Source organism: Oryctolagus cuniculus, chromosome 17, assembly GCF_964237555.1.
Source record: "Oryctolagus cuniculus chromosome 17, mOryCun1.1, whole genome shotgun sequence".
In the NCBI taxonomy this organism is placed as follows: Eukaryota; Metazoa; Chordata; class Mammalia; order Lagomorpha; family Leporidae; genus Oryctolagus; species Oryctolagus cuniculus.
In genome coordinates, this window is record NC_091448.1 from 1,917,419 (window position 1) to 1,931,057 (window position 13,639).

A 13,639-nucleotide genomic window follows, 5' to 3' on the forward strand; every position below is an offset into this window, starting at 1 on the left:
CTGACGGACAGCAGGACACCAGGATGGCACCGTCACCACTGTGCCCGTGGCCCAGAGCCTCGCCAGAGCAATCAGGCAAGAAAACAGGCATTCACATTGGAAAGGAAGACGCACAAGTAAAGCTCTGTGTCTGCACGAGACGTGACCTCACAGAGCCCCCCCTCCCCCCCCACTCTAGAGCTAACAGCACAGCAGGGTTGCAGGATACGGGGCTTAGTTGTAGGGGCCGGCGCTGTGGCGTAGCCGGTAGAGCCGCCACCTGCAGCGCCAACATCCCATATGGACACCGTTTGTGTCCCGGCTGCTCCACTTCTGATCCAGCTCTCTGCTATGGCCTGGGAAAGCAGTGGAAGATGCCCAAGTCCATGGGCCCTGCACCCGCGCGGGAGACCTGGAGGAAGCTCCTGGCTTTGGTCTGGCCTGGCGCTGGCCGTTGCAGCCATCTGGGGAATGGAAGATCTGTTTCTCCCTCTCTCTCTAACTTCGACTTTCGATAAAACCATCTTTAAAGAGTCTGCTGTCTTTCTACACCCTGAGTTACTCAGCTCCCCACAATAGCATCAGACACCCCTGGGTTTACACATCACGGTACCCGGCGCGGTGTGGCGCTGGCACAAAGACCCAGGCAACGGAATTCACAGTCCAGGCATCAGCGGCCGTCAGCTGGGTTTTGCGATGCTGCCCGGGCCACAGGGAGGCGGAATGGGATGGTGCTGGATCCGTGTGGTCCGGGGGAGGAGCCACGTGTGTCTCCAAGGATTGCTGTGTGGGGGCCGGGAGTGCCGGGTGTGCAGGGTGAGGAGGAGGTGGGTCCGGAGGGCGGCCCCTGGGGTGCTGCCCTGGAAGGAACTGAGGGCTGGAGGGGCTGCTGGACGCCTGACTCCGGTTTCGTCTCACCGTGTACCACGCAGGAGGCCATCGCCAGGGTGCGACGCAGGCAGGGGCCCTCGCCAGAGCTGGCCGCTCACTGTCTGCTCTTCCACAAGGAAAGCACAAGCGGCCGGCTGCGGTGTAGCAGGTAAAGCCGCCGCCTGCAGCACCAGCATCTCAGATCGGCACCGGTTCACATCCCCGCTGCTCCACGTCCAATCCAGCTCCCTGCTGTGGCCTGGGAAAGCAGCAGAGGATGGGCCAAGTGCTGGGGCCCCTGCACCCACGTGGGAGACCTGGAAGGAGCTCCTGGCTCCTGGCTTTGGCCTGGCCCAGCCCCAGTCATTGTGGCCGTTTGGGGAGTGAACCAGTGGATGGAAGACCTCTCTCTGCCTCTCTGTAACTCTATCTTTTGAATAAATAAACAGAGCTTTTTTAAAAATGAAAACACAAACCACGGGAGAAGGTGTTTGTAAACCATGTAACTGGTAAGGATGGAATCCCCAGAACACAGGACTCTCGAACACAGCCACAGAGAGCAGCCCAATCAGGACCCGAGCAGAGCTCTCCCAGGATACACGTGGACAACGGTTAGGGTTTCCTACAGAGAGAAACAGTCGACGTGTGGCCCAGAAACTCCCTCTACACACAAACCCAAGGGAGCGCTCCGAGCACCCAAACGGCCAGCAGCCACGGAAGGACACCGACCAAGCAGGACCAGCCGATGGATGGAGGAGGGAAACAGTGCCACAAACACCAGCCCCGCCCCAGGCCCACTGAGGAGTCCCTGGAACGGCCAGACCAGAGGCGGGCAGAGGGTCCACAGGGAAGAGACCGTGGGAGCACCTGTCGACGGGTGCAGGGTTCCCGGGGGCAGCAGGCATGGCTGCCTGAGACGGCGCAGCCACTAAGCTCTGAAGGGGCCGAAATGCTGAGTTCTGGCTCAAAACGGCCACGCAGACACCGCTGCAGGACCGCCACCACCCTGGCCTGCTCCTCGGGAGGGGACACCACAGGGCACCCGGCCCAGGCGGCTCTCCTGCTGGCACGGGGCGGGCACCGAGGGGATTCGGGGGAGCTCGGAGGTGTCCCTGACCTTCTCATGGGAGCCAGCTCGGCCTTGCAGCGTGAGGGCCGTCAGCAAGCGATCGGCCTCCTTCGTCGAGGTGTCACTGGGGCCAGCGCCCTGCCGAGCCCCTCCCACGCCTCGCCCACGGGAGGGAGCTCTGAGCCCCGCCAGAGGCCAGTGGGCAGGGGCGGGAGAGCCCGCCAGCCCTGTGCAGGGCCAGCCATGCACTTCCCACGCCCCCACCCTGGTCCTGAGGGAGCTCTGGGTGGGAAAGCTCTGGAAGGAGTAAGGCGGGCAGATGGTGGCGCCCGCCGTGAGCCCCCAGCTCTGGCGTGCGGAGAGGCAAAGTGTGCCTGGAGCAGGCAGCAGCAGGGCCCGGGGCGGGGCCTCGGCTCAGCAGCCAGGCTGGGTGGGACAGCAGGACGGGGGCCGGACCAGTGCGGCCGCCCCAGCCTGGACCCCTCCCAGCGGCAGGGGTGGCTCAGCGCGGCTGGCGGGGGGTCTGGCTTACGCATGAACCCCACAGAGAACAGGAAGAGTGAACCCGCGCAGAGGCACAGTCCAAGGTGCGGTGGAGCAGAGGCCGATGCTGTCCCGGCAGCCGGGCCACCCACGCACCGGACCCCGGCTCCCCCGCACCGCTCGGGGCCCTGCCGCTCCTGCTTTCTGGTCCGGCCCAGCCCGGGGCGCCGTGGCCACGGCTCCTCCACCCCACCCCACCTCACCACGAGCCGGGCAGTGCCTGCTGCTTCCCCGGGGCGGCGTGGTCAGCGTCTCTGGGGCTGGGAGCGCCTCCTGTGTACAGGGCAGCCCCCCACCGTCCCCAGGGACCAGCCCCGGGCACTGTCCTGAGACCGGAGAGGGGTGGCGGGGTCTTCACGGCGTCCAGTTCCACCACTCCCGGGGCCTGGGGGTGGAGCTCTAGGCCTGTGCTGGGGCCTCCACTGTGGTCCGCAGGGCACCATCCTCCCCCGCAGGCTCTCCTGCGCTGCCTGCGGGATGTGCCTGTGGCCTCTGTGCAGTGACACTGAGAGAGGGGCAGCATCAATGCCAGAGCCGGCCCGAGGCCCCGCTCCAGGTGGTCCCCGGAAGCTGCCTGGGGTCTGGATCCCTGGGGCCTGCCGATGGGCCCAGGCCAGACAGCCAGGCGGGACGAGACTGGCCGAGGCTCCGGCCTGCAGTCAGGCTGGCCAGCCCCCACGCTGGGAACCCGGGGGTCCCAGCCACCCATCCCCCTAGCTCTGACAGCAGCTCAGGCGGCCGAGGAGCCAAGAAGAGTGGGCAGTGCTGGGGAGGGTGGGACAGACCCAGGCAGGGTCCAGGCAGCCCCCTCTGTGCGGAGGCTCAGAGCCCCGCCAAGCACAGCCTGCACCACTCGCTGCACCCCGGCCTCCCTCCCCCTCTGGGCAGAGGGTCACACCTGCGCCCTGACCTCCCCCCCACCCCCCGGCAGTGGGTCACACCTGCGCCCCAATCTCCCCACCTCCAAGCAGTGGGTCACGCCCTGCACCCCGACCCCCTCCGGGCAGTGGGTCACACCCTGCACCCTGACACCCCTCCGGGCAGTGGGTCACACCCTGCACCCCGACCCCTCTGTGCAGTGGTTCACGCCCTGCACCCCGACCTCCCTCCAGGCAGTGGGTCACACCCTGCACCCTGACACCCCTCCGGGCAGTGGGTCACACCCTGCACCCCGACACCCCTCCGGGCAGTGGTTCACGCCCTGCACCCCGACCTCCCTCCGGGCAGTGGGTCACACCCTGCACCCCGACACCCCTCCGGGCAGTGGGTCACGCCCTGCACCCCCGACTTCCCTCTGGGCAGTGGGTCACGCCCTGCACCCCCGACCCCTCTGTGCAGTGGTTCACGCCCTGCACCCCGACCTCCCTCCAGGCAGTGGGTCACGCCCTGCACCCCGACCTCCCTCCAGGCAGTGGGTCACGCCCTGCACCCCAACCCCCCTGTGCAGTGGGTCACGCCCTGCACCCCAAACCCCCTGTGCAGTGGGTCACGCCCTGCACCCCAACCCCCTCCAGGCAGTGGGTCACGCCCTGCACCCCGACCCCTCTGTGCAGTGGGTCACACCCTGTACCCCGACCTCCCTCCAGGCAGTGGGTCACACCCTGCACCCCGACCCCCCTGTGCAGTGGGTCACGCCCTGCACCCCGACCCCCCTGTGCAGTGGGTCACGCCCTGCACCCCGACCCCTCTGTGCAGTGGGTCACACCCTATACCCCAACCCCCCTGTGCAGTGGGTCACACCCTGCACCCCGACCCCCCTGCGCATGGCTGCTAGGGGCTCGGGTCTGCACGAGAGCTGAGAGCGCAGTGGCTGCAGGTGCCGAGAGGAAGCTGAGGCTGGGAGGGCACAAAACACGCAGCGGCCCCTCAGGCCACGCCCTCCACTTGGCACCCACCACCCGGCGCCCTGCAGGCTCAGAGGCCCTGTGTGGAGATGGGCTGGCCCCAGGGCTGTGTGTGTGTGACAGGGTTGTTCCTAGAGCGTTCCCGTCAGACGTGGGGTCCACACTGCCATCCTCCCCTCGCGAGGACCCCGGGTCTCCTAGCAGCTTCCGGAAGCGGTGCCCTGCCAGGCCTGGCCCTGCAGCAGGGACGGCCCAGCCCCCACCAACGCCCCACATGGGGTCCACGGGGCCCCAAGGTGCTCACCTCCCCTGCGCAGGCGCAGGCATCCCGGGGGGGCCCAGGGTCCTGCGGATATGCTCCCGGGAGCGGATGTCGGCCTGCAGGAGACAGAAGGGGCCCAAGTGAGGGGCGGGGCTGGGCTCCGGACACGCCCTCCCGTGCACAACAGCCCATGCCCAGTGCCCTTGCAGGCTCCCTCGGGGCCCGGGGCCCAGGAGCAGAAGCGGCAGCCTCGTCAGTGTACTGGGGAGGGGGCTGCCAAGACCCCCGGGGTGGGCCGGTGCGGCGGTGCTGCCGCCCGAGAGTCTCACCCACGCCGCAGGGCCGGTTCGAGCCCCAGCCGCTCTGCATCTGGCCCGGCTCCTGCTAACGCACCCGGGAAACCAGCAGAAGACGGCCTGGTGCCTGGGCCCCGTACCCTCGTGGGAGACCTGCATGCAGTCCCGGGCTCCTGGTTTTGGCCTGGCCCGGCCCCGCCTGTTGCAGCCATGCAGGGGTGAACGGCAGAGGGAAGACCTCTCTCTGTGCCTCTCCCCCGCCCCTCTGTCCTTTTTTTAAAAGCCGAGCCTCAGGGTTGAGGCCTGCAGAGGCAGCGCGTGCAGGCCCGAGCCGTCGGCCAGGGATGGGCCAGCAGGGGCTCCGGCCACCCGGGCAGCCGGACCGCACGGCTGTGCAGTTTTATCCCCAAAGCCCTCTGAAGACCTCACTTCGGGGTTCACTGTCTCCCCAGCTGGAACCCCGACTCACCTCTGCAGTTACCACAACAAAGAGGGGTGCAGGGAGGGACAGGGACGGACCCCGGCAGGTGGGACAAGGAACGGGGCTCTACCGCAGCGGGGAGCCCTGCGGCCCTGGCCCCAGAGGCCCCCAGCCCGGCTCAGAGGGGCTGCACTGTGCCTTGGGGCCGCTGACCCTGGCTCAGGACAGCTCACCCCACGGGGCTCTCGTCCAGCAGCACAGGGAGGGGTGCGGGCAGCGGGTGTTCTGGGGGGCAGCCCCCGACCCCCCTGGCAGCAGGAGCATGGCAGGCTCTGTGACGGGGGTGGGGGCCCAGGCCTCACTGTCCGAGGAACTGGCGAGCAGTCAGAAGAGGACGATGCCCTTGCAGGGACAGCCGGGCCTGCTGGACGGGGCCCACAGCACAGCCGCAGTGCGGCAGCCCACCCACCCCGCCTGCCCACGGGCTCTTCTCCCGGGGGACCAGGGTTGGCCGTGGGCTAAGAGCCTGGAGCGGGCATCTCCTGCTTGCCTCCCCCGTCCACACGGGTGGGCTGCAGCGGAAGAGGAAAAGCCCCCTGGGGGCCGGGGACACCCTCACAGGCCTGAGGGCCACTCACCCTCGGCTCCAGCTAAGCTGTGGACGTGGAGGGGCCAGACGGAGGAGCCCACGCTGAGGCCTGCGAGTCCTGTGCGGGCCGCGGCTGCCCCCTGCAGGCTGGCCTGGGCACTGCACTGGAGTCGGGGGCCCTGGGCCATGTGGCTCCCAGAGCCGGCCTCTGCTCAGGCCGTGGGCACGCACCAGGGGAGACCTGCTCGCCCACCCAGCCGGCCTCAGGGGAGCCTCTGGAATACCCGACAACCTCAGCCATACCCACTTGTCCCACCCGCTGCCTGGGCGCAGGCCACACCTCCCCCGAGCACACCAAACTTCCTGGGCCACCGTGCCCCGCCCCCAGTGGGCCTCCTCCTGGACCTGCAGCTGCCCTGCTGCTGACCCTCGTGGAGGCTGTGGCCCCTGCGCTCAGCTCTATCTCCACTGCCCTGCTGACTCAGCAGAGGGCTGACCCTCGGGCCCTGTTGCGCCCGTCCCCTGGAGCACCCCGCATGCTGGTCCTGAGCCCACAGCATCGCTGCAAGGGCCTCCCGGCCCCAGGACAGTGCCCCCCACAGGACAGCGCCCCCCCGGCCCGAGGATAGCGCTCCCCCCAGGACAGTGGCTCCTCCCCACCGAGCCCGAGAACAGCGGCTCCCCCCACAGGACAGTGGCTCCTCCCCACCAGCCCGAGGACAGCGGCTCCCTCTCAGCCCAAGGACAGCGTCCACCCCCGCCCGAGAACAGCGGCCCCCCCCGCCCGAGGACAGCGACCCCCCCCCGGCCCGAGGACAGCGGCTCCCCCCCCACCCCGTGCTGACCGTAACTGATTCTGCAAACCACATGGGGTTAGGGTACGGGAGGGGGCTCAGAGAGGCCGTGGGGCTACACACGGGGCACAGGCCCCAGGACAGGCTCCACGGGTCCCACAGGGCCACGTCCCTGGCTCTCTCCTGACTTCAGCACCTGGTGCTGCCCATGGGCATCCTCCACCCGGATCCTTCTGTCCCCACTGCACCCCAACCCCCAGGGTGATGGGGAGTGGGTGAAGGGCGGGTGGCGAGCCGCAGGTGCCGGCTCAGGCCACGCCCCCACGACACCCGTACCTGGCGCACGGGCTCCGGGACCCGGAATCTGCAGCAGTGGCGGGTCAGGCGCACGGCCGTCTCCAGGCTCACCTTGTGGCCCACAGAGACGTACACCGGCTTGGTGCTGCGGTCGTGGCTCCTCAGGGCCTGCGGCACAGAGGGGAGGTCACGGCCCTGCGGGACGCGTCCGGTGGCTGGGCTGCGCTGGGCCGGCAGCCTCAGGGGCCCAGTCTCTGATGGGCACTGGAGTTTGGCGGGGCCTGAGGACGTCAGGGCAGGGCTTCCAGGCCTCGGGCCCTCCTGCTGCAGGGTGGAGGGAGGGTGACCCAGAGACCTCTTAGGTGAGCTGGGGTCAAGGGAGCCTGGCAGGAATGGACAGCTCTGGTGTACGCAGGTGCAAGTGCGTGTGCTGGTGGCGTGCATGTGTGTAGGCATGTGCCCGCCCGTGCGTGTGCACGTGTGTGCCTGCATGTGCATGTAAGTGTGCAAGCATGTGGGAGTGCACCTGTGCTCACGTGTATACATGTGCACGCCCGTGTGTGCGCACAGTGCACATGCATGTATGGGGGGGTGCGCACGCGTGAGCCTGCCGCCAGCCCCGCTGCCTCTCTGACTGGCCACTCACCATTCCCAGGACCGTCCCAGAGCCTCCAATCAGAGGGAAGGCCTCTCCCCCCGCTTGCAGGAGCTGAATCTAGGAGACAGGGAAAAGCTTGGAAAACAGGCGAGGAGGGGGGCCCTGAGGAGGTCAGTGAGCCCTGGGCACAGCAACACCCCCAGGGGCTCCAGGCCCCGTCCACCCCAGGGCCCCACCCCTCCCCCTCACCTGCTCCTTGTGGGCAGCGTCTTTCTCCAGCCCGTCCACCTGCAGCAGTTTCTTGGCCACCCCAATGCAGGGCAGATCAGTGAGGACGCCAAGGTGACAGGCCACCCCGAAGCCTGCCGGGGGCAGAGGAGGGGAGGCTGGGAGGTGGCAGCAAGGGGGCCGGAGGCCTGGACACAGGTGCGGGATGAGGGGCCGTCGGGGCCTCTCCCGGAGTCTCCCGAGGGGGCAGCTGGGTGGAGACCAGACTCCTAGACCCAGGCCTCTCTGTCCCGACTATGGGGTATGGGGTGGTGGCTAGCCAGATCGGCGTGCCCCCCTTCACCCCCGGCAGCCACCCCTGGGGCTCTATCCTTTGGATCTGGATCTCCTTCCATGCCGACGGCAGGCCTATGGTCCCAGCAGCCGGCGGGTCCAAGGGCAGCGGCTGGCCCTGACCACACCTGCCTGCCAGCAGGGCCACGCTGCCCCCCTAGGTTTGCCTGTGAGAGTGGATCAGCTCGTCGGCCATGGGCGTCTGGCCTGGTGGGCCATGCGCCGGCTGCGTCACGGCGTCCCGTGTCCGAGCGCCCGGTTCTGGCTTCCTGCTGACTCAGACCCTGGGCGGCAGCGGTGATGGCTCCTGTTTCCCGTGTGGGAGGCCCAGATGGACTCCCTGGTCCCCGGCTTTGGTGTCGGCCCAGCCCTGGTTATCATCTGGGGAGGGACCCAGGGAACAGGGCACAGGTGCCCCTGCCCAGGTCACGGATGAGGGCCTGGCCAGCCGGCTCTGGGTGGGCAGCTGGAGACCGGCCACTGCAGGCCCTGTGGGCAGCAGGGGCGGGGATGGGGGCACCGCGGGTCCTGACAGCGACAGCGAGCCCAGGCAGGAGGCAGAGGCTCCGGGGCCAGCGTGAGGGGGCCGTCCTGGGGGGTTACCTTGGTGGTGGAGCACCCCGTTCCCATCCACGAGAAGGACCTGCAGACCACAGGGGGGTCATGGTCAGCTGAGCGGCGCTCGCCCCTTAGCCAGGGTCCTGCATCTCCTCCAGGAAGCTCACGTGCTCTGTAGGGGCTGCCCCCTCCCGGGTGGGGGGAAGCGGAGGGCCCTCCCCCACCCTGGGGACAGGCACCTGCCTGGGGCATGAGGTCGGGCTGCTTCTCCCGCAGCCGCTGCACCGCGTCCACCAGGAAGGGCGCCTCTCGGAAGGCCAGGAAGCCGGACACGTAGGGGGCGGTCAGGCGGACCATGCGGCTCTCCTCGTACACCACCTGCCCCAGGCGTGGGTGTGGGCGCGCCGGTCAGCAGGCGGCCCTCGGCCACTGGCCCCTCCTCCTCCCGAGCCCAGAACTTCTCCCTGGGCCCCCGCCGTGCCTCACCCAGGGGCGGGAGGTGCAGGGGACAGGACTGAGAGGGACACATGACCTGCCCTCGCACCAGCTGTGGGGCTTCAACTCCACGTCCTCCCAAGGGTGCCCACCTGGGCCAGGTCTCTGTCAGGAGCTTGGCCAGGGTCAGCCCCGCCCACCCCGCCCTGCCCCGCCTGCACAGGGCGCTGGAGCCCAGTGGAGCAGGACAGCGCTGCACTCTGGTGCTTCTGCCCATCGGGGGAAGAGGCTCCGCCCGCGCAGAGGCCCCCAGGGCAAGGGCGGCCGCACTGGCTTCAGGGAGACGGCAGGTGCGGCAGGTGCACTCTCAGAGCCGGAGACTCGGCAAGGGAACAGGGTCCCAGGGGATGGGGGAGCTCGAAAAGTAAACCCCAGGCTGCGGATGACCCTGGAACAGGAGGAGGGGGGCAGCTGCAGCCACGTGAGCCCCCCCCCCTCAACAGCAGGTGCAACGACTTGGAGGCCTTGTGCAGACAGGGGGCAGTGGAGGGGCAGAGGCGGCCGCGGGGTTGGCCGGGACGACCAGAGAGGACTCAGCAGGGCGGGTCCTTCCCAGGGCCTCTCTGGCAGAGCCTCAGCCACAGCGTCAGGGACGAGGGAGGCCCCGGCACTGGCTGCTTGCAGCACGAAGAGGGACCTGCGCAGAGCCCGGGGCTCCAACCCCAGGGTTCGCATCAGGGTCCGGCTGCCCGAATGTGGAGCCACGTTCTCCAGAACCTTCCATGTTCCCACATTTCCGTTACTGAGTTGCCCCAATCTCTTGGCTTTCAAATCACAACTCGCACGGCTCCTGTGGGACCTGGTCAGCAGCTGGACGCCCCTGAGGACAGGCGGGCGGCTCACCTGAGCTGCCCCCGTACCGGCCTGGAGCTCCCAACACGCTTGCCAACGACTCAGTGGGGAACGTATCCCATGTGCCGACGCCCCCCGTGCGGAGGGTCCGATCCAACGGCAGACAGGGCAATCCGGGTTCACGGTGAACACGGCAGGTGGAGCACTGTGTGCAGGACACGCGTGGGGCTCGGGTGCGGCCGGAGTCCCCACAGGTGACGGTGGCTACTAATGCTCCCGGCCTGAGAGGCCAACGAGAAGAGGAGGGAAACCCCATTGCCCACGCCTGGGGACGGGCAGGAGACGGGCCGGACCCCCGCAGCCCAGCCGGATCCCTGGGCCCAGCCGGCTCCACACCTCTGGAGCCCGACCCAGCCCCAGCAGCCCCACCACCACGGGGCTCCCAGACACGGCAGGAATGCATCGTGAGGACATGTGCCGCGGGGGGCGGCTGATGGCTTTATGCAGGTGCGACTCCGACACTGCCGTTACATAGGACAATGTCACTCTCAGGAGCTGATGGCCGGGCGGGGGGGGGCGCTGCCACCACCCTGGACACACGCATGCACACGCACACATGACAAAATCAGCAACAGCTGCGTCACTGGAAGCTATCTAGGCACGCAACGTTTTCTTTTCAATTTTTCAGGACATTTGCACGTCCGGCGGCGTGGGCGCCAGGGCTGGGAGCCGGTGCCACCCAAGCCTGGGAGTGTGTGTGGGGGCCAGGGGGCGCCGAACTCAGCCCAGCTGCCGCACTCAACTCTGGGCGCCGTCCCTGGGCACCACCAGCAGGCCGAGGGCCTGGAGCTCGCCTGGCCTGAGACAGAACGCGGAGCTGCTTTCCAGAAGTATGTCTGTGCGTTCGCTCCTGCTTTAAGATTTATTTTATTTCACTTGGAAGAGCTACGGAGAGAGGGAGAGACAGAGAGAGAGATCTTCCACCTGCTGGTTCACTCCCCAGAGGGCTGCAATGACCAGAGCTGGGCCAGCCCGAAGCCAGGAGCTTCCTCCAGGTCTCCCATGTGGGCTGCACGGGCCCAAGGATGTGGGCCATCTTCTACTGCTTTTTCCAGAAAATTAGCAGAGAGCTGGATTGGAAGCGGAGCAGCCAGGACTCGAAAAGGCACCCATGTGGGACGCCAGCGCCAGGGGCAGCGGCTTCACTGGCTTTGCCACAATGCCGGCCCTGCCCACGCGCAGTTTCTAAGAGCTTTACTGAAGTGCACCGTGGACTCCACGGACATCGCGGCTCCAGGTGTGTAGCTCAGTGGGTTTGGCGTTCACAGAGGGGCTCACTGCCTCCACGCGTGACCTACTCCCGAGCAGAGCCTGTCAGCTGGGCGTTAACACTACTGTCACCTCCGAGCTAGAACAAGGAGGCTGAGGCCAAGGCCAGGGCCTGGGGGAGGGGGCAGCGCTGGGGCCCGCCCACAGCCGGGCGGCTCCTCCCCCAAGGTAGGGGCCCTGCACATTCGGGCTGACTGCATGGGAGGGGTCCTTCCACGCAGAGCTCAGAGCCCCGGGGCGGGGGCGGGGGTGTCCTGCTGTCTCAGGAGCAGGCCGTGATGGATGAGGGGGCACGCAGCCGGGGGCAGCAGAGGCCCGGCGCACGCACCCGTGTGCACAAGACTCGAGGTCGGCTGCGCGGGGGTGCGGCTGGTGCCAAGGCCACTGGAGGTGCCGACGTGGCTCCTGCCGGTGCGGCCAAGGGGACTCCGACGGCTCCGGTCTGAGCGCCCGTGTCCGCTCCAAATCCACACGCTGGCCTGCTAACCCACGGTGACGGCACTGTGACGGGGCCTTGGGGAGGTGACCAGGTCACGCGAGGCCACAGCACGAAGCTGACAGGGCCACCTGGCCGAGGCCCTCACCACTGACCATGCTGGCACCCCGAGCTGACCGGGGAGGGAACCGAGAGGGGGGCTCCTGGCCCACACCGGGCGGTGGGGGGTGGGCAGGCGTCGGCCACGTGATGGAAGAGCAAAGCTGGGGAAAGACCGGGCAGCCAGACCCGAGTGGCCGAGCAGGGGGAGGGCGGGCGCCGGTGCTGGGCGCTGAGCCCGCAGGGTTAGGGCCGCAGGGCATTCACCACGTGACCCGACCCCTGGTAACCCCTGGCTTTCCAGGGACAGCGCTCTGCAGGGCAGGGGGCTGTGCCCAGGGGACGGATGCTGGTGGGCGTGAGGGGAAGGCAGGGGTCCTTCCCAGCGGGGGCACCCAGGGGTGTGCTGCCGCCGCCTCCGGGGTGAGGAGCCTTGACCACGCCAGACGCAGGCAAAGACCAGGAGGTGGAGCCTTGACCATCAGAGGATGCCCTTCGTGTCTCTGCCACTCAGAGGCCCCCGGCCACGCCACGCCGGGCCGGGCCGGCGAGGGTCCGGGCCCTGGGGCTGCGCCGCCCGGTTACCTGGAGCTCGGGGAAGCTGAGCACCACCAGGGACGCGCAGGCGCTGGCGCTGTCCCCTTTCACGAAGGACACGTCGGCGCCCCCGACCCTCCGCAGCCCCGAGAAGCCGGGGTCCCGCTGCCACGCCTCCGTGTCCCGGTCGACGACGCGGGCCCGCAGCCGGGCCTGCTCCCTAGGGGGGCGGACGGGTCACAGCGGGCCGCGGCCACTGCCAACCCCGCGCTCCCCTCCGCGCGACCTCCCTCCCACCCAAAGCGGGGCCTGCCCCGCCGCACCGCACCGCGAGGCGCCAGCGGACCCCGCCCACGCGCGCCCCGGACACGCGGGGCCGGAAGCGGGAACCACGCCGCCGGCGGACTACAACTCCCGAAGGCCCTTTCGCCCTGGCGCCGGAAGCGGTTCCCAGCCTCGGCCGCTCGCGTTCCGGCCGCGCCAACGCCACAGCCAGGGATACAGGGTCCGAGCGCCGGCGGACAGCAGCGTGGCCCCGGCCCCGCGCCCGCGTCTCCCGGATCCCAGTACCGTTTCCAGAGCAGCAGGGTTTCTTCCGGGGGCCGCTCCGCCGCCTTCTGGGCCATGGCTGGGCCCCGGTCGCCCTTCCGGAAACGTCACTTCCGGTGCCCCCGCGCAGGCGCCGCCTTCCTCGTTGTCATGGCGCCGCGGTGCCGGGACTTTCGTGGCGTGAACGCGGGGCCCTGTGCGGCCGCACACGCACGCCTCCGGCCCCGAGGCGACCCTGCGCGCCATGTGGCCTGGATCTGTTCGCCGCGGACGGCCGGGGCCGTGGCCAGCGAGAGCAGCCGCCGGACCGCCGATCCGGCCGCCCGTCCCACCCGGCGTCCCTGTCGCCGCCGCCTCGGCTGTGCCCCTGGCGGCCCCAGGCCCTGTGGGGAGCGCGCCGGGCAGCCCCTCTGGCTCCGGCTGGACCCCGCTCCCTCAGAGCAACGACAGCCAGCCGCGGCTCCCGGCCTCGGTGGCCCCCGGGGCCCCGGGTCTCCCTGCGCGCGGCTCACCGGGGCCGGATCTTGCTGCGCAGGGACCCTCGCGCGCCGAGGGAAGTGGGGCGCGTCTGGAGCTGGCAGACCCGGCCCGAGCTCCTCGGTTGAATGAGCCCGGCGCCCCCGTGGGGCCGACGCCGAGCCGGGCGCTGGGGTCACGGCTTCGTCTCGTGGCTTCCCGGCGCGTCAGTGATCAACAAGATTTATTTATTTATTGGAAAGAG

The 13,639-nt window shown here is 69.0% G+C and overlaps 1 protein-coding gene across 8 annotated transcripts; it reads right to left on the reverse strand.

Moving 5' to 3' along the window:
• Positions 1 to 100: 100 nt before the first annotated feature.
• Positions 101 to 13,430, reverse strand: ENDOV (endonuclease V). Of its 8 annotated transcripts, none has more exons than XM_051830611.2 (9): positions 12,940 to 13,131; positions 12,418 to 12,589; positions 8,925 to 9,059; positions 8,727 to 8,766; positions 7,812 to 7,924; positions 7,611 to 7,679; positions 7,004 to 7,132; positions 4,610 to 4,683; positions 101 to 1,108 (listed from the first exon to the last, which is right to left on the reverse strand). In XM_051830611.2, exons 1-9 carry the CDS (start codon positions 12,993 to 12,995, stop codon positions 1,048 to 1,050), a joined length of 849 nt encoding a protein of 282 aa, XP_051686571.1. In that variant the 5' UTR covers positions 12,996 to 13,131; the 3' UTR covers positions 101 to 1,047. The 8 variants fall into 8 exon arrangements, with proteins under 8 accessions (XP_051686571.1, XP_051686569.1, XP_051686573.1 ...); XM_051830609.2 differs by lacking the exon at positions 101 to 1,108 and adding an exon at positions 1,333 to 2,966; XM_051830613.2 differs by lacking the exon at positions 101 to 1,108 and adding an exon at positions 1,333 to 1,471 and having other exon boundaries at positions 12,940 to 13,128.
• Between the last annotated feature and the right edge of the window lie 209 nt (positions 13,431 to 13,639).